This window comes from Gadus morhua, chromosome 6 (assembly GCF_902167405.1).
Source record: "Gadus morhua chromosome 6, gadMor3.0, whole genome shotgun sequence".
NCBI lineage: Eukaryota > Metazoa > Chordata > Actinopteri > Gadiformes > Gadidae > Gadus > Gadus morhua.
The window spans coordinates 4417308-4436616 of record NC_044053.1 but is presented as its reverse complement, the minus strand read 5'-3'; the positions used below and the strand labels follow the sequence as shown (position 1 = coordinate 4436616).

General features: G+C 49.3%; 1 protein-coding gene across 4 annotated transcripts; it reads left to right on the top strand.

Annotated features, from left to right (window-relative positions):
- The first annotated feature begins 403 nt into the window (after window positions 1-403).
- On the top strand, window positions 404-18046 carry ctnnb1 (catenin (cadherin-associated protein), beta 1). 4 transcript variants are annotated; one of them, XM_030358938.1, is made up of 17 exons: window positions 404-565; window positions 6227-6277; window positions 6940-7164; window positions 7396-7649; window positions 8334-8572; window positions 9495-9696; window positions 9944-10088; window positions 10310-10413; window positions 10728-10862; window positions 11189-11392; window positions 13844-13939; window positions 14643-14762; window positions 15160-15310; window positions 15721-15842; window positions 16269-16329; window positions 16771-17027; window positions 17483-18046. In XM_030358938.1, exons 2-16 carry the CDS (start codon window positions 6265-6267, stop codon window positions 16983-16985), a joined length of 2286 nt encoding a protein of 761 aa, XP_030214798.1. In that variant the 5' UTR covers window positions 404-565; window positions 6227-6264; the 3' UTR covers window positions 16986-17027; window positions 17483-18046. The 4 variants fall into 4 exon arrangements, with proteins under 4 accessions (XP_030214798.1, XP_030214797.1, XP_030214796.1 ...); XM_030358937.1 differs by having other exon boundaries at window positions 13844-14002; window positions 16771-16988; XM_030358936.1 differs by having other exon boundaries at window positions 13844-14002.
- Window positions 18047-19309: the final 1263 nt, after the last annotated feature.

Genomic DNA, 19309 nt, shown 5'->3' with positions numbered 1-19309 from the left:
ATGGAGACAAAGTCACGTAAAAAGTGCACCTGATGGGAAAACCCACCAAGCTTTATTGTGTTGGTTAATTCATCTTTTAAAATAAAATTCATTAAACAAGTGGATTTCTGGTGGACTCTTGCTCAGGTTTGTGGGAATCGGATTTCCGTTTGTAGTCTGTCGGAACTTCATGTATCTGTGTATCCCTACGCGTGATGTAGCCATTGGGCTCTATTTGAATTAGCCCGTGTAAATCATTGTATATACATATATATTTAATCTAATGGATAGCACAAGTGTTTTTAATTTAAAATTCTGTACAAACAAGTACTGTAAATTATAGTGTCTATTTTGCGCTTGTTCGGGGCAGGATATTTGTCAACGGAAGGTGTAGTACGGTCTATAAATACACGCCGCCATCTTAAACGCTCAGATACTCCTGTCCTGACCCAGGGAACATTTGCTTGCCGTTGTGGGAGCAGATGTGAGCTCCCTTGACTTTTGGCTTCACGTTCCCGTTTTTCCATTCAAGGCTGGTTTTTATTCTTCCATATCCGATTGGACGGACTCGTAATTCTTTACAGCGGTAGGCTTCAGCACATTATCTCCTGTATTTTACACATTTTGTGCTGTTCATGTCGAGTTGTAGCTGAGCGCAAGAAATGGACTGTTGTTTAGGGCGGCCGGGGATGCTGCCTGCTAGCGAAACAGCTGATTTCCCAGGAAATGTTGGATTAAACTAAAGAATACCTGATGGAGACACTCTATTTACTCGTTTTATTCACATGTCTGTTTTCTTATCAGTTAAGCGTTGTGATTCATGTGCATGTATAAAGTGAATGTGGTTTGGTGGATGATAAGAAACGCCCGTTTCATTGGAATAGATTTGGATGTGTCGACCCCTTGACTATAGATCAGCCTCATCACCGTTCACATATGGACTTTACAATAACTAGTTTCTGAGATCTGATTTAAGGTCTCGGCTCATATCGCTTCCTATAGAGACTCCTGGTTTGTCTTCTCCCTCGACCCCTGCGGTTAAGGCTCTTGATTATTGTGTTTTAATAGTCAGGTTGGATCCCTGGATTGTTATGTAAAGTGCTGATTTCCTCCGTTTTAGGCTCAACTTATTTAAGAAAGTTGTATTGTGATATTAAGACGAATGTGGAAATGTGTGATCTGTGGATTGGGGTGGAAATATAAACTCGTTGAGGGAGTTTTGTGGAAGTTTGCGTGAAACAGAACTATATTCTGGTGGGCGCTCGTTTCCCCGTCGACATGGAGGACCGAGCATTGTTTTTGCCTAATGCGATTGGCGTTTTGATCGCATTAATCATAACAGGCGAACATGGAAGGATAAGGATCAGTTAATTTCCAAAGTCTTTTCCATTCGTGCTTTTTTAAACAAAGACCGACAAATTCCTCCCGGCCGTCGGGCTCCGGGAGGAAGACGAGGCGGAGCCACAATATGAAATCCGAGTCCAGTGGTGTTAAGAGCAGGAGTGAAGGCGGTCGGCAGCTGTGTTCACAACCTACTCCCTGGAAGAATTCATAGATTGCCCCGAATTTAGTTTGGTGATATTTCCTGAAATATCTGTTTATGCATCACTTCAATTTCACTTTTAAAGCTACAGTTTTTTTAATAACATTAATTCGTTCCCTAATTAGGCCAGGTACTTTGCATTTCTAATTGAGTCCAGTTTATTCGTTTACTGAATGGCGTATGTAACTCTTGCAGCGCTTCAACACAACCCGCTTGGAGTCAACGATTCTCTTTAATGGGAGATTTGTTTATCTGCATTTCTGGTTTATACAGATTTGCCTTTTGCTATGACTATTTAGGTTTTATTGCCGTCTTTTGTTTGCTCTGAGTCAGTCACTGGCCCCATGTCCATGTCCTTTGATTTGTCACGCTATTTAACAGTCTGGAATTTCCATTTGGACCCATGTGAACAGAACGACCACGGTCGGAAGTAGACGTCTACGTGTTGGTTAATTTACGTCAACACCGAGAGCGGTTTCCGATTATGATGAGGTCGGAGCTGCTAAGCGGAAACGTAGGTGTTGTCTCTATCCAGACCGAGCCGCTGACAGGCGGTAGTAGAGGGCAGAGGCAACACGCTACATAAACCATACAATCTAAATAGCGTGACAACACATCTATGTAATGGTATTCAATTTTTTTTTAATCACAAGGCTACCCCGTCATGCATGACTCCTTTATACCCCATCATAAACAAATTATTGGTTGGCTACTGTACTTTCGAAAATATATACATTACTGCTACTTCGGTGTAATTTGTGTACTGTTCCCAGCACACGGCATGAACCTGTATGTATTCATTATTGCAATTTTTTTTTCCTTTTTTCCTTGACCCGTTGCACAAATTGAATAATTTTTGTGGTTCACGCAACTAGTAACGTGTGGTGGCTGCATGTGAAGTCGTGTGGATAACGCGACGGGTTCCGGTGTATAGTGCCGTAGAGGCGCCGGCTGAACATCGCCGCAGCAGCTGCGAGTGTTGAGCTGCAGCGCATTGTCAGCAAGCGGTTAGCGCTGCTGACCCTGCATATAGCGCCACATAGCTACCGCTGCGTGATGGTGTCCGCCTGGGTGACCATACACCTTGTCGGCTGGGCTTTCTTTTATGTAAAGCGACCGCATTTCCGAGCTCGGGTGTGGAACGGATAGGCTTTTCGCTGAGCTTGACTGGGTCTTCTAGGCTACACACCTCACCACCCAACTTGGCCTGTGATTTGATATTAAGGATGTGATAATGGCTGAGAATTTGGTTTTAATCTATCCACTATATGTAAGAAAATATATAATAGAACTTCAGCGTTTACTTATTTGTTAATTAAATATTCGTTCCTACGCTGCGCGTTATTTAAATATTTTTAGGATCATAACGCATAGCGACACTTTTTATTAGAATGTACCGCAACAGCCTAAACAGTGCATCGACCTGCTAAAATGCACCCAACGCATAGCAACCTTATATTGCATCCCTACCCAACATGGCTATGTTGTTCAAACCGTTCCATGGCTAACTGGCTGTCTACGGTTTATTTTTCATTAATTGGTGATGTGCAGGCTGCAACTTTAAAATAAGGATACCTCAAATACGGTGTAATGAGTTTATACAGAATCATTTCACCTAATCAAATTAGCTATAATTACATTTGGATTATAATTGATTACCTTTGAAAAATTCATTGTAGATTGTCACACCTTTTTTTTGTAGGGTTTTTGATAAGCTCTGTTCAATGAGAAAAGAACACTAGCCATATGTAACTAAACAACAGTGATTGACTTGGCTATACCTTCCTATGCATGTATACTTTGCAACATAAAGGACCCAATGAGGCTATTCAAGTGCACCCAGCTGAAACCTTTTACCAATCAATTGAATGTGGCTGCTGAGCCCTTATTGTTGCTGCCAAACCATGATGTGTAAATCTCCTTCAAGCATTACACCTACTATTCGAATGACAAAACCCCCCCCCATTCTGCGGGTAATGACCACGGGCAAGGTATTCTCAAGTGGTTTGCATTTTCCCCAGCCCGGTGTGACTGTACACAAGTCATTCATCTGCATTTATATGTGGCTCGACCGTATTGGAGTCTAGAGACGTCCCTCGGCGATCACCTTGTTGTTGTTTCAATAGGTGATGGGAGCTTCGGATAAGCCGTGTCCAACAGTTTGGATCGCAGTGCCTCACATCGCTTGTTCACTCATGAACACAACAGAAAAAAAACCTTGCGGGCCGCACATTCTTTAGGACCAGAATGCCTTAGCGTGCAGACTGGCTCTCAGTCACACACATGGCTCTCATTTAGCTCCTGGCTAGGTTGCGTGAGGGCAGTCTCCATAGGCATAGCGTGTGAGCGCTTCATTTTGTTTGGCGTGTTTGCGGTCAGCTCTGGCAGTTGACTCAAAACTTTGTAATCTTTCTTTTTTATTTTTTTTTATTTATGACTCGGTTGGAGTCAGTGGCATGTGGGTGTAGGGACATGAGAGAGAGGGGGGGGGGGGGGTTGTGGGAATTGATACTCTGCCTCATACCTCCAGTTTCATCTATCCCCAGTACTTCAGTGAATTCTCATAAGGGCGGGCCTTGGGATACTCTGGGCTGGGGGGGAAGGTAAACGACTGGCTATCTCCTCCACCTGGCTGCTAATGTGTGAACAGCTGGACCATGAGTCACTACTGTCTCGCTGCGGTCATTATACTCTTCTCTGGCCTGTGTTCAAGTGGTCCTTATAAACAAACACGTACCCCAACAAGTGGCTGGGAGACACCATGTTTGTAAGGCCTCACTGAAGTCCCACTGAGCCAGGTAGCGTGCGTTGTGGTCTTATCAAGGCTGATCTGGAAGTTTGTGTTGATTCTTGCGTATCTAGGTTCTCAGAGTGATGACGGGGTTGGTTGGAATACAGTTGGCAATTTTTTTTTTTATGACTGTTCCTAAGACATTTGTCACTTCTTTATCAGGCTGCAGTTGACGCTTATCAGCGTGAGTCAAACAGTGAACGTTAAATCGAACCGATTTAGTAGATTGACAAGTGATTTATGTAATGTGTTTTGACGTTGCGCAAACAGAATGCGAGACGCACGTCATCCGTTCTATTCCGCAGAACTAGGCTAAGCCTCTCTGCCGTGCTTTAACATGCATGAACTTTCACGCGGAAAAAAAGACAATAAGTACCTGAATGTGGTGACGCAAGCGTTTGGCCGGGAGGCGGGGGAAGGGCTGGTGGTAGAGGCGACCGGGTGCCCAAAGACCAGGGCCAGATAAACCCCCAGCAGCAGTACAGTGTTGTGAAACCACAGGCTGGTGCGTGGGAGGCTGAACTGACTCTAAAGCCAGGTCGCTGACCCCCCCCCCCCCCCCCCCCCCCCCCCCCTCTTCTAAGGTTGCATGCCTCTAGTCAGGTTAGGCCACTTCATAAACACACACCAAAGTGGCACATTTAGAGCAACGTTTTCATGGATTGGCTGCCTCTTGTGTATTTCTAGATGACACATGTTCTGGTTTTGAGTTGAATCACACCCGTATTTAGTTAAGTGTGGGTGTGCGTTCATGATGACAACGATAGCAAACAGCCGTCGGAGACATCAACCCCTTCAGTCTTTTATTTACCGTCGCATGTGCCTCTCTACCTCCCAGGTAGACAGCCTGCCACTTTAGTCATCAGAAGGTCAGGACGTCTGGGCTTGCATGGTCAGTCATTTCTGCGTTAGAGCCCTGCTATCATCCCAAATTTAATGTGATGTGTGTGTGTGTGTGTGTGTCTGAAGCCTCCGTCCTTAGTAATTTCAGTGGGGCGGCTCCGGCGAATGCATTGGAAATGCAGTCTTCCTCTAAACTAACTCCCTCCCCTGCTGTAGCCATGATAGTGTTTACTTTCCCGCAGAGTGAGCTTGTGGCTTGAGCTTCAAAGCCCGTGCTGGAATGTCTTTGCGCCACCTCCCCCCCCATCCCCCCCCCACCCTTCCATTCCTCCACCCATGACCCCACCCCCACCAGCCCCACCCCCCCCCCCTCCCTCCCTCCCTCCCTCCCTTCTCTGGTGCTGGGCTAGCTAGCTGGGAGCTCCTTAATGGTTGCTTTGTGTATGCAGTAGTGCTGCTTCTGCTGTGGTTTAAGTTACTGGAGGTGTGGGGGGAAGGGCTAGGCAGGAAGAAACAAGGAAGAGCGGAAAGTAACTTCTCCCCCCCCGCCCCCCTCCCCCCCCCCCGCCGCCCCCCCTTCATACTGCTTCTTAAAACCCCGCAGAAAACGACCTTCCAATGTTGTATATTTTGAATACATTTTAATGATGCCAAAGCCATCCTGACACACACTTTGTTTGGTGCCTCTTTGCTTTCCCTTGCCACAACCCAACAATTGTTTATTTCAGACTCAGACGCTCTTTCATAGGCATCACGTTGTCATCGTTTTATAGTCTGTTACGAGAAGATATGCCCAACAAAATACCCACAAAGTTATAAAGCGTGCGAGTAATATATATTTCTTTACATGGTTTCACTGCCCTGTATCTTCTGCCGTATCACCAATCCCCAGCCATAGTTGCCCAATATGATTTTTTAAGTTTGATCCTAGTCCCTGGCCATAGTTGCCCAATATAATTTAGTTTTTGGATGTCTTTTCTGTATGGAGTCTCCCTTGGTAATCAGGTTGTCCTGGTGGGTGACCAGAGCGATAACTGACCGTGTTCTCCTGCTGTCTTTGTGTGTTGCAGATCAGGAAGCTGTGCAGGCTGTGGCTTAAGAAAGAAACATGGCTTCCCAGGGTAAGTGCATCATTCTCCACGGACTCCACGCCTCCCACTTTATCTCTGTGGGTCTGATTCACTGCCCGTGCACTCTCACTCAACCCCCTCTGTTCCCCGGCCCGTCCGCATGGACTAGCACTGCATTGGTGCAGCAGAAATGGCTTATTTTGTTGTTGTTGTAAGATTAATGCGGTCTCGGGCTACAAGACTGCACCGTTTTCTATCGATCCCAGGTTTAGGCTTTGAGTGCACATAAAACATACTTTTACACGTGGAGAAAATCAATGGAGTAAGATGAAAGTCTCGTTTTTTTATGATTAATTATTGGGACAAGGGTTTTGTTTATTGGAGACACAGAAGCTCAGTAGTGGATCTATAGTCAATGTACCGTATCCAACCAGGATGCATTTTGAAACGGGTGGCCCTCAGCGGTTGGTCAGAAGAACGGCTTAAGACGAGGGTTTAAAGCTATGGATCCAAAGGGTTTACTCCGACAAGAATAGTCAGGTTACTGGGAATTTGCTTGCAGCAATAGATTGATTGCCACTTGCCACATCTGCATACATCGAGTGATGGGCAGAGCCACAGCCCCCCTCGTCTGTGCTGCTTGTTGCCGGTTGATTACGGAGGCCGATAGCGGCGTTTGATTCCGGTTGCGTGACTCCGCTCGTGTTCCTCAGCTGATCTGATGGAGCTGGACATGGCCATGGAGCCCGACCGCAAGGCGGCCGTCAGCCACTGGCAGCAGCAGTCCTACCTGGACTCAGGCATCCACTCGGGGGCCACCACCACAGCCCCGTCCCTCAGCGGCAAGGGCAACCCAGAGGAGGAAGACGTGGACAACCAGGTCCTCTACGACTGGGAGCAGGGCTTCAACCAGAACTTCTCCCAGGACCAAGTGCAAGGTGAGCGAGCGCGCTGCCGCTGCCCGTCAACCGGATTCTGTTTTGTTTTTTTCTACATGAATGCCAGAATAACCTTTCTCGAGTGGTCCTGACGGCGAGATCAATGCTGCACCGAGCATCGCTCATCACCCTTCGTGAAGCGCTCATTACCCTTCACGCATACCATGAAGAACCCGCCGCTGTACTCAACACCATCTCTCCCAACCCTGTCCGTCCGTCCGTCCTCTCCAGACCTCGACGGGCAGTACGCCATGACGCGCGCCCAGAGGGTGCGGGCGGCCATGTTCCCCGAGACCCTCGAGGAGGGCATGCAGATCCCCACCACCCAGTACGACGGCGCCCACCCCACCAACGTCCAGAGGCTGGCGGAGCCCTCGCAGATGCTGAAGCACGCCGTGGTCAACCTGATCAACTACCAGGACGACGCCGAGCTAGCCACCCGCGCCATCCCCGAGCTCACCAAGCTGCTCAACGACGAGGACCAGGTACGTACCGACGGCAGTGGGGGGGGGGGGGGGCGCGGAGACGCGGAGGCCCCAGGGGTGTTGAGGGTGGAACGGTTCATCGACTTCAAACCGACTTAACAATGTTGTTGTTGTTTTTTTTTTTTGGTTGGGATTTAGATTCATATTTATCTTCTGCTATTCAATAGCCGTAGTTAAGATGTTATATCAATTCATTCATTTTTTTTTCAACACATAGGCCTGGGCAAAAGGAAATAAGTTTATGTTGGATAGATATATGGAACTTTTAAAAAAATAAAAAAATCGAATACTAAATCGCAATATTGGTTGAAATAATCGCAATTGGATTATTTCCCCAAATGGTTCAGCCCTAGTGTTGGTCTTGTGGAAGCTGGTTTATGGTACCGTCCTGCAGTGGAATTCACCTGCAGTCATTTTGAATCATAGTTGCGTTTCTCGTCATTAAAAACATCTGATCGGATCTGTGGAACCCGAATTGCAATGTTAAACTAAACCGTTGAACCGCACGATAGATAAAATCACAAAGAAAATCATAATTGTTTGACAATTATCACACAAAAAAACCGTGAATCCTGCCTCTATTGGGCATGTACTCTGATATCATGATATGGTTGTTTCCTTTATAAACGCACGTGGCCTTCCGCTCAGTGACGTTGACCCTGGTCTCTCCCCTGGTGTCCCCAGGTCGTGGTGAACAAAGCGGCCGTGATGGTCCACCAGCTGTCCAAGAAGGAGGCGTCGCGCCACGCCATCATGCGCTCGCCGCAGATGGTGTCGGCCATCGTTCGGACCATGCAGAACACCAACGACGTGGAGACGGCCCGCTGCACCGCCGGCACGCTCCACAACCTGTCCCACCACAGAGAGGGCCTGTTGGCCATCTTCAAGTCCGGGGGCATTCCCGCGCTCGTCAAGATGCTAGGGTAAGGGGCCCGAACGATCCTGACGCAAAAAACGCGTTGAATCGTCAAACCAAAAACGGCAACATACACGAATTAACAAAATATATTTGTTGGTGTCGTTGTGATGCGGGTTTGTTGGTCATTTCGGTGCAAGACATGGTGGAATTCGATAAAGTAGCTTGATAATGCCCGCTTTCTGCAATACCCATCATGCACTACACCAACGAATGACTCGCCACTGCTTACAGGCAGGAATATAAATGGGAGCCATGCCTTTGTTCCAGTCGGAGTGAGGCCTTCTGGGAGAATATTTTGAGTTGCCTGCTGTGACTAGCAACAAGGACATATACTTGTGTAATCACGCCACATGTTGTTTCCTAGTGACTAGTTTTCTACTTTTAGGGACTGTTCCCTTTTTTTTTCCTCTGATCTTAACTCTCAAATAGTTTTCCACAAATGTTCTAACTTAAATGATGGCTTCAATTTGTCGACTTTCTGAAGAACGACCTGGTTTATATCCAGGCTATGACGTGGGCAACATGCACAGAATCAGCCATATTACGTTAGGGCGAAGGATTAAATCAAGATTCATGACTCTGCTATTGATCCACAACTCCCTGAGTTACAGGCGGCTCTTTGTACGAAGCGTTGCATAATTAAAATTACAATTACGGCATTTAGCAGACGCCTTTTATCCGAAGCGATTTGCATCGGTTAATACACACGTTGACGCACCGACGGCAGAGTCAACCATGCAAGGCGACAGCCAGCTCGTCAGGAGCAGTTAGGGTTAAGTCTCTCGCTCAGGGACACATCAACACTCAGCTAGCAGGAGCCGGGGATCGAACGAGCAACCTTTCGGTGACAACACGACGGCTCCGCCTCCTGAGCTAAGCACAACAAGGTGATGACCCCCCGTGTGTGTGTGTGTCTGGTGCTCCAGCTCCCCCGTGGACTCGGTGCTGTTCTACGCCATCACCACCCTCCACAACCTGCTCCTGCACCAGGAGGGCGCCAAGATGGCCGTCCGCTTGGCCGGCGGGCTCCAGAAAATGGTGGCCCTCCTCAACAAGACCAACGTCAAATTCCTGGCCATCACCACCGACTGTCTCCAGATCCTGGCCTACGGGAACCAGGAGAGCAAGGTGTGCACCTCGGGGGGGGGGGGAGAAGAGATGGTGGGGGTTTCTAATCTTTATTTACACTCGCAAGGCATCGAGGTTTGCACTAATTTGCAACGACGATGCGCTTACAGCAATGGCAAATAAACATGCGCAACATAAATATAAATAAAACTAAAACCTTGCCATTTGATCAGCTGAGAATATGATTATTGGTTAGGTTGTACTGGCTACTCACACAACCGCTCTCTCTGCCCCCCCCCCCTTCCAGTTGATCATCCTGGCCAGTGGCGGCCCCCAGGCGCTGGTGAACATCATGAGGACCTACACCTACGAGAAGCTGCTGTGGACCACAAGCCGAGTGCTCAAAGTGCTGTCCGTCTGCTCCAGCAATAAGCCCGCCATCGTCGAGGCCGGTACGTTTTGACCGACTGTTTTTGATGTAGCTCGAACCAGGGGACGGCTTTCCATTTCAAAGTGGACGGCGTATATATATTGTACACTGATTTATCAAAGGGATTTTTTGATGTATTTTTTTCGTAGAAATGCATAGCGTTCAGCCAAGAGAATCTGATTGGACAATGAAAGTATTTCTGAGTGCCTCTGATCACGTCCACCTCTGTTTGTGACTCTTCAGGCGGCATGCAGGCGCTGGGTCTCCACCTGACAGACCCCAGCCAGAGACTGGTCCAGAACTGTCTCTGGACTCTCAGGAACTTGTCAGACGCTGCCACCAAACAGGTAAAATAACCCTCTCTCACCAAAAAACGAATCCCTTAATTTGTCCCACCGCGACACGGCATCTCTGTAATTAAACTGACACAAGGCTTGGATAGATGAGTCATTATTGCCAAAACTACAATTTTCACAATGCACCAGTCTCTTAATCCCCGAGCTCCATGTCTGTGTCTCTGTGACAAGGAAGCCTAAATATAAACCTCAGGTTTACCTGTGAGCCTGACGTGCAGCCGGCTGACATCCCTGTCAGCCGGCGCACGTCCAAACTGCGCCCCGTGTGCTGATCCCGCGACTCTCCCCCACCCCGTCTCTCTCAGGAGGGGATGGAGGGCCTTCTGGGAACCCTGGTCCAGTTGCTAGGCAGCGACGACATCAACGTCGTGACCTGCGCCGCCGGCATCCTGTCCAACCTCACGTGCAACAACTACAAGAACAAGATGATGGTCTGCCAGGTACGTCCACGGGCTCACCGCCCAGACTCTTCCCTGTTATACCACCGGGTGTGACTGTGATTAGCCAGTGCGAGCCGCAGGAAAATCTTTGCTTCCCCGTGCCTTAGCGACATCCCAAGTGGGCGTGTCCACCCAGATGTATGATGGATTAGATCGGGCTACCGGCCTACCCAGCGGACTGTAGCGAAGGCTGCTTATCCATCCGTCATACATCCAGGGGGACACGCCCACATGTGATGTCACAGGAATCGAATCGAAATCGAGGAATCGAATTTGACTTGACTTAACGAAACCCCCCCCCCCCCCTACTGTCTTTGTCGGTTAAGGTGGGCGGGATCGAGGCGCTGGTGCGCACGGTTCTCCGCGCCGGCGACCGGGAAGACATCACGGAGCCCGCCATCTGCGCCCTGCGTCACCTGACCTCCCGGCACCAGGACGCCGAGATGGCCCAGAACGCCGTCCGGCTGCACTATGGCCTGCCCGTGGTGGTGAAGCTGCTGCACCCGCCCTCACACTGGCCCCTCATCAAGGTAGGCCAACGTGCCGGGGAGGGCCGGGCGATTAATCGCATTTTGATCGCGATTAATCGATCAAAACATTTACATAATCGTTTTTTTCCGTATTTTTTTTAAAATGTTTTATAGAAAGGGCAGAACAGCTGGATACATATCGTTTTAGATTTGACCATTTTGTGTATTTCTTTTAAGGCAAAATTTCTAAGTTCTCAGTTACAAAGTTTTCAAAACTCCAAAAATAATCGTTTGAATAATCGTGATTTCAATATTGACCAAATTATTTGTGATTATGATTTTTCCCATAATTGAGCAGCCCTAGTGCCGGGGATACACGCAGCTATCATGAACACAGATACCTTTAACCGTAGCTAACACAGTGAAACCGTTAACCGTAGCGAACGCGGAGATACCGTTAACCGTAGCGAACGCGGAGATACCGTTAACCGTAGCGAACGCGGAGATACCGTTAACCGTAGCGAACGCGGAGGTACCGTTAACCGTAGCGAACGCGGAGGTACCGTTAACCGTAGCGAACGCGGAGGTACCGTTAACCGTAGCGAACGCGGAGGTACCGTTAACCGTAGCTAACGCGGAGATACCGTTAACCGTAGCGAACGCGGAGATACCATTAACAATCGGGAATGGAGATACCGTTAACCATCGAACACGCAGATACCGTTAACCTCCCCCTAACACGCAGATACCGTTAACCTCCCCCTAACTGTTTCTTTTCCGGGCTGGGATCAATGACGTCTTATCTTTAGGAAATGGGTGGTTTGGCCCGGGCTCTATCTGGAAGTCTGCATCTTGACACTAGTTTAAATGAATATTGGTTCCAACTGAAATCAAATAAACGGATTGTGTGTATTAGAATTATCTGCTGCAAAACCATTTCACAGCTTAATTCACGCCACTACCTGGAAAGCAATTATCCTATCTTATCTGGAATTGGTTCCCATACTCTGGGCCGGCTGCCTGCAGTAATCTGCTCTTTCAGGCCTCATTGTTTAGCCCGTGGCAGGATCAGATTTGCATACAGTGTCTTATTCTGTTGGCTTGTCACACCTCATCACGGACGAGGTTGATAATAGTGGATTATTTTGGCATTATAGCGTTGATGGGTGACGGGTTTTCCGTTCGAAGTACAAATGGGGGGGGGTTGTTTAGGAGGATGGTGTACAAACTGGAGGTTCTGTATGCGTCTGCTCGGTCATTTGTAACGCCGATGTTGTGGACCTGCCACAGCAATCAGGCGATCAGTGATGTATCGAGTAGGGCTGGGTATCGAGTAGGGCTGGGTATCGAGTAGGGCTGGGTATCGAGTAGGGCTGGGTATCGAGTAGGGCTGGGTATCGAGTAGGGCTGGCTATCGAGTAGGGCTGGCTATCGAGTAGGGCTGGCTATCGAGTAGGGCTGGGTATCGAGTAGGGCTGGGTATCGAGTAGGGCTGGGTATCGAGTAGGGCTGGGTATCGAGTAGGGCTGGGTATCGAGTAGGGCTGGGTATCGAGTAGGGCTGGGTATCGAGTAGGGCTGGGTATCGAGTAGGGCTGGGTATCGAGTAGGGCTGGGTATCGAGTAGGGCTGGGTATCGAGTAGGGCTGGGTATCGAGTAGGGCTGGGTATCGAGTAGGGCTGGGTATCGAGTAGGGCTGGGTATCGAGTAGGGCTGGGTATCGAGTAGGGCTGGGTATCGAGTAGGGCTGGGTATCGTGGAGGGCTGGGTATCGAGTAGGGCTGGGTATCGAGTAGGGCTGGGGTATCGAGTAGGGCTGGGTATCGAGTAGGGCTGGGTATCGAGTAGGGCTGGGTATCGAGTAGGGCTGGGTATCGAGTAGGGCTGGGTATCGAGTAGGGCTGGGTATCGAGTAGGGCTGGGTATCGAGTAGGGCTGGGTATCGAGTAGGGCTGGGTATCGAGTAGGGCTGGGTATCGTGGCCAATTTCCTAAAATCGATTCGATTTCGATTCATAAGGTTCTCAATCGATTAATTTCGATTCAATCTGCTCTTAAATAATAAATGGCCGTTACAAAATGCAAATGTACTTTATATTTTCCCCTCATCTTAAACAGGTTTTAAATGCAAACTTGTAAATTGGACAGTATAAACTTTACTAGCTGTAAAGTAAACGGTCTCAAAAGTGCTATTTTGAAATTAGAAAGGAATTGCAAGTTTACTTGAACTGCAACATTCCATCACTGCAAAACGCATTAAGGCATTGTTTATTAAAGAGCAAATAAATGTATAATAATAAACAATCTCATGCCCTATGAATCGATATTGCAAAATATAAATGAAATCGATCCAAAATCGATAGATTTTTTAAAGTGTGTGTGTGTGTGTGTGTGTGTGTGTGTGTGTGTGTGTGTGTGTGTGTGTGTGTGTGTGTGTGTGTGTGTGTGTGTGTGTGTGTGTGTGTGTGTGTGTGTGTGTGTGTGTGTGTGTGTGTGTGTGTGTTCTCCCCAGGCCACGGTGGGGCTCATCCGGAACCTGGCGCTGTGCCCCGCCAACCACGCGCCCCTCAGGGAGCAGGGCGCCATCCCCCGGCTGGTCCAGCTCCTGGTGAGAGCGCACCAGGACACTCAGAGACGCACCAGTATGGGGGGCACGCAGCAACAGTTCGTGGTGAGCACCCCCACAACACAGCACATTGAACCCACCACACACACACATACATGGGGCTACGCGGTCACACTGAACCCCCCCCCACACACACACAAACAGGGCTACGCAGTCACATTGAACCCCCCCCCCCCCCACACACACACACACACACACGGGACTGCTCGATTATGAAAAAAATAATAAAAAAATAATAATAATCATAATCACCGATTTATTTCGGTCAATATTGGAATCATGATTATGGGAGGGCAACGCGCTAGATTTCCGTGGTTTAGGCTCAATCTCTACAGTAGCGAGGCAACTTTATTTCTAGAGCACTTTCATACATGAGGCGGACTCAAGTGCGCGTCTCGTGTATTCGGACAAACTCATGGTTGTGTCTGCGTTATGCGTCTGCTAACGCAGCAATTTGTGCACACTGCCCGGCAGGTAAACGGCCTGTTCTACGCTCACGACGGTACGATGGCTGTAGAACTATTATTATTATTATCGGAAGAGTCCGGACAGAATTTAGCCTTTTCCTTTTGCTAGCGTGTGTCGTTATCGAAACAGACTACCAATATCCCCGCGCCGCGCCTTCCCTCCTTGAGCCTCGTGGTATCGTACGTTGCTGACCCAGTGCCTCCCCGTGTGTCCTCAGGAGGGGGTCCGTATGGAGGAGATCGTGGAGGGCTGCACAGGAGCGCTCCACATCCTGGCCAGGGACGTCCACAACAGAATAGTCATCCGAGGACTCAACACCATTCCACTCTTCGTACAGGTAAGAGGGGGCGTCATGACATCGCGGGTTTAAATGCACTCTTGATTAGGATTATTGTATTTATATTAAATGGAAAGTGCATGACCAACGCATACCCCTCTTCAGCGGGACTAGATGTACAAGTACAGCAAAACCCTCACTTCTGCCGTTTGTATTGAAAGCAAATGAGTAAACTTGTGGTGTTGAAGCAAATTCAATTCAATTCCAAATCCATTAAAAATAAATAAAGGTTTGGCCGAATCCTAAGGACTCGGTTATGCAAATATCGATATTTATTTATTTATTTGATTGGAAGCAACTATCCGTTCCTGTAGCGAGGAAAGACTGCCTTAACTGCAGCCGTCCCCGTGCCCTGACCCTGTTGCCCCCCCCCCCCCCCCCCCCCCGTTCTCTCCAGCTGCTGTACTCGCCCATCGAGAACATCCAGCGCGTGGCGGCCGGCGTGCTCTGTGAGCTGGCCCAGGACAAGGAGGCGGCGGAGGCCATCGAGGCGGAGGGCGCCACCGCCCCGCTGACGGAGCTGCTGCACAGCCGCAACGAGGGCGTCGGTGAGCACCGCACCCCGCCCGCCACCAGGGGGAGGGCAGGAGGGAGGGGGGCAGGCATCTACAGCCGGGGAGCGGCCCGTCTTCAAAAGCGCCCGGGCAGACGCGCGGGCGTCCGATCCGACGGGACGCCAGGTCTCGATGACGGAGGGGACAGACGTGTTTATTGTTTAGAAGACGTGTCTCATTTCCTCCCCTGTGAATCTGCTCCGCTACCCTTAAGGGCTGAAGCTAGCGCCTGGTTGTTAAAACGGTACCGGGTCGTTCATCGTGATGTTTGACTTTATCGTAGCGTGGATCTCGTCGGCGCTCCTAAAGCGTTAGTAGTACGCGCCCCCTTCCGTCGTACGTGGCGGTCCCTCCGGAGTCTCCGTGAGGAAGCTAACCCCGCGTCTCCCCGTGTCTCCCTCCAGCCACCTACGCCGCCGCCGTGCTGTTCCGCATGTCCGAGGACAAGCCCCAGGACTACAAGAAGAGGCTCTCCGTGGAGCTCACCAGCTCCCTCTTCAGAACAGAACCCATGGCCTGGAACGAGGTATGGGCCCGCCCCCAGCGTGCTGCCTCACCCAATCAGAGCGCTCGCCACGCGCCCAGCTCGGATGGGACTGTTGGTGAACTTGCTCACCTCGGCTTATTGGCAGCCTTCAGAGTTTAATAGAATTGTATCGCAATAAAAGGCTGTTTATACGGTAGTTGCCGCCTGGCTGGGTACAATTAATGTAATCAAAAAATGTATTTTGGTGCAACATTTATGGGTTTATCGTGTTTAGTTTATTGTGACTATTTAACATCCTGCAGTACACAAATACTTTTATCCTCCACCACTTAGTTAGATCAGGGCACCCGCAGTATTTCTCCACAACAATAACTTTTGGCATTAATTGCCTTGACGTTCCAAAGAACTCGGTGATCGTCTCCGCTTCTAACCTCTCCTCCCTTGCCTCCCTTCTCCGGGGTGCAGACCGGAGATCTGGGCCTGGACATCGGAGCCCAGGGCGAACCTCTGGGGTACAGACAAGAAGGTGAGTCCCATCGCGTCCGCCTCGCTTGAGTGAGCACCTCCCTCCGAAGGCTTAACCCCCCCCCCCCCCCCCTGAAACCGGGAGGGGGGGGGGGGGGGGCTATCCATCGCTCTCTCTCCGTCATGCCCTGCAGAACCGGGCCGTAGCCCCCCCCCCCACCGCACCGTGCGGTCGGCTCTGCAGCGGCGGGCGGGAGAGACGGGGTTGCAGTGTGTTGTGTTTTTTCTTTTGCTGTGTAGCTTTGATCGTACTACCGTGTGGCAGCTTTGTGTTGACCTGCTTCTAACAGTGCTCTGCTTCCCCTCGCCTCCTCCACCCACCCCCCCACCCCCTTCAACCCCCCCCTATGCACCCCAATCATCCATCCATCAACCCCCCTATACACCCCAATCCTTCATCCATCCACCCCCTACTCCTCCATCCACCATGCGCCCATCCCAGACCCCAGCTACCGTTCCTTCCACACGGGGGGCTACGGCGGGGACACGATGGGCCTGGAGCCCATGATGGAGCACGAGCTGGCCGGGGGGCACCACCCGGGCCAGGACTACGCCCCGGTGGAGGGTCTGCCCGACCTGGGCCACGCCCAGGACCTGATGGACGGCCTGCCCCCTGGTGACTCCAACCAGCTGGCCTGGTTCGACACGGACCTGTAGACGGTACGCCATGCGGACCGTCCTCACAACACTTTCTACTAGGTGAGGACCCCCCCCCCCTCCCCCCGGCGGGGGAGAAGGGGGGCGCACCGGGGAGGGGGAGGGAGGCCTGCTTGGGTGGATACTAACCGGACTGTACTGGAGTGAAGTGGTGTGCTGTGGTTTTGCTCTTGACTTGACGGGGGGGGGGGGGGTTACTACCTGGCGTTCTGTGATTGGTGGGTTCCTCTTTCTTAATCACTTGCCCAAGAGAAGCAGCTCAAGTGGACGACTACTAAAGCAGGGTTTCATCCACGGATAACGGGCAGTTTCGCAGAACTTCAGTCACATTGATAAGCCAATTTGTCTTTGCAAAATCACCCCGACGGCACAATGCCAGGAAGTAGAATACCCCCCCCTTCAACTGTCGTACTGACATCTATGCGTGCGTGCGTGTGTGTGTGTGTGTGTGGGGGGGATATTTGACTAAAGCGTGCCTTGTGTTTCCCCCCTCCCAGCTGTATCATGTGATCTGGATGAACCTGCATTGTAATTCGCCCACACCGAGGAGGCGGGGTTTCAGAAAGTGCCTGAAGACGACTGGACTCGAAGACGAGACACGGAGTCGCCCAGCTGCGACTCAACGGGGACAAACTAGATGTGAAGTGCGCTTCTGGTGTCTCGGCCCAAGCTGTGGGCTCACTGAAAATCCTGACATGACGAAGAGATGGAGCTCAATTTTAAAAAGAACCCTTCTATGTATTTTTTTCTTTTTACTCTGTTGACCATTTTATTCAGATTTTCCTTTTTTCGTTTTGTTTTTTGTCTGTAATGGTACTGATTCAAGCTTGCTTTAAGATCATTTCTTATTATAATCCTCTTTGTTTTTTTTGCAGTACTTTGTATCTTAAATCTGGTAGTGTTGAGTTTTTCTAGTGCTGATGCTCAATCCAAGTAAAAAGGTTTTCGTTTTTTCCGTTCGCGTTTTTAAATGGCGTCCACTAACACTAAGGAAATTAATCAGTTGAATTGTATTCAGAAGACAAAGTGTAACATTGTGTAGCTTTTGTATAAAAAAAAAATAATCATGAATTGGAAATCATGGTCCAAATATCAAGCTATTTTTTTCTTGCTTTAATGGTAGGCACCAGGATGTCTTCTCTGTTCCAAAGGGAGTGTAGCTAACCTAGGCGGAAGGGTGTGGCCGTTTTATGGATCAAGGGGGAGGGGGCGGCTTGGGGGGGGGGGGGTTTGGGGAGGAGGGATTTTATTGGTCTGCTGTTACTAAGGAGACGGGTGATGGGAGGAGCTGGTTGCTGTAGCCTGCTGTGTTCCGTAACAATAAAATGGACTTGTCATTTCAACCCTAAGACCTGTGTGTGTGTTGTATTTCATCCACGAGGCTGAGGTCATGCACAAGCACCCACTCCACATGGGCTTAGGTAGGGCGCCTCTATTCATGTCCACATGGTTGGACCAGATGGTGATACCGTTTTCATGGGTGTGGCGTATCATATCCACGTAAGCCTATTAATAAGGGCTTATTACTCAAACGATAACGTTCGGTTTTTTCCCTTGTCTGTTTATGCATAAATCATGTTGTCAGACAAGTTCTACCATGAATGAATGAACCGGCAATTATCCCTGTTGAAGGCTGACTAACCAAAGTGCTAGAGGCTAGCTATTGACAGGGTTTCTAGGAGACGAAGCAACAAAACATCACTTAAGAGGACCCTGTTACCCTGCTACAAATAATTTGCGATCCATTCAAATTAACATACTCAAGCAGATGTTTTTGAAAAGAAGAAAAAACATTGGAAGGTATCATTTGGAACGGGCACCTGACGTGCCTGCACTTGTGCTGGCATAAAGAGGAGAAAAGCAGGGTTTGGTTTGGTGTTAAGTCCCCGGGAAAAACTAATTTTTAACAGTTTGGCCTGAAGCGAGCACAATATATTCCTCTTCAGATAAATAGCTTCACTGGGTGAAGTCGGGTCAGTGGCATCAGAAGCGGTGATCCAGGTTTTCTTTGTCTAGGGACGTCGATAAGGCAAAAACTATTATTTAAATGAGATCCGCAACATTGAAAGGAAAAAAAAAACTGCCAACCAGCAGCCAATCCTAACCGGAATAATCAGGAGTAAATGAAGTTATATGAATAAAAAGTACACATTTTCCAGAGAAGCCGAAGTTGCAGAACTTGATGCTCTGTTAGACAATTGGACCGAGATGGTTGCGGTCCACAGTGGAGAGGCCAGTCTTTGCCCTTGTATCACAATCCTTTCTTGGTACTCGTCAGGGGGGTCAAAAGGCTTCTTGCGTGTCACTATCGATGTAATCTCATC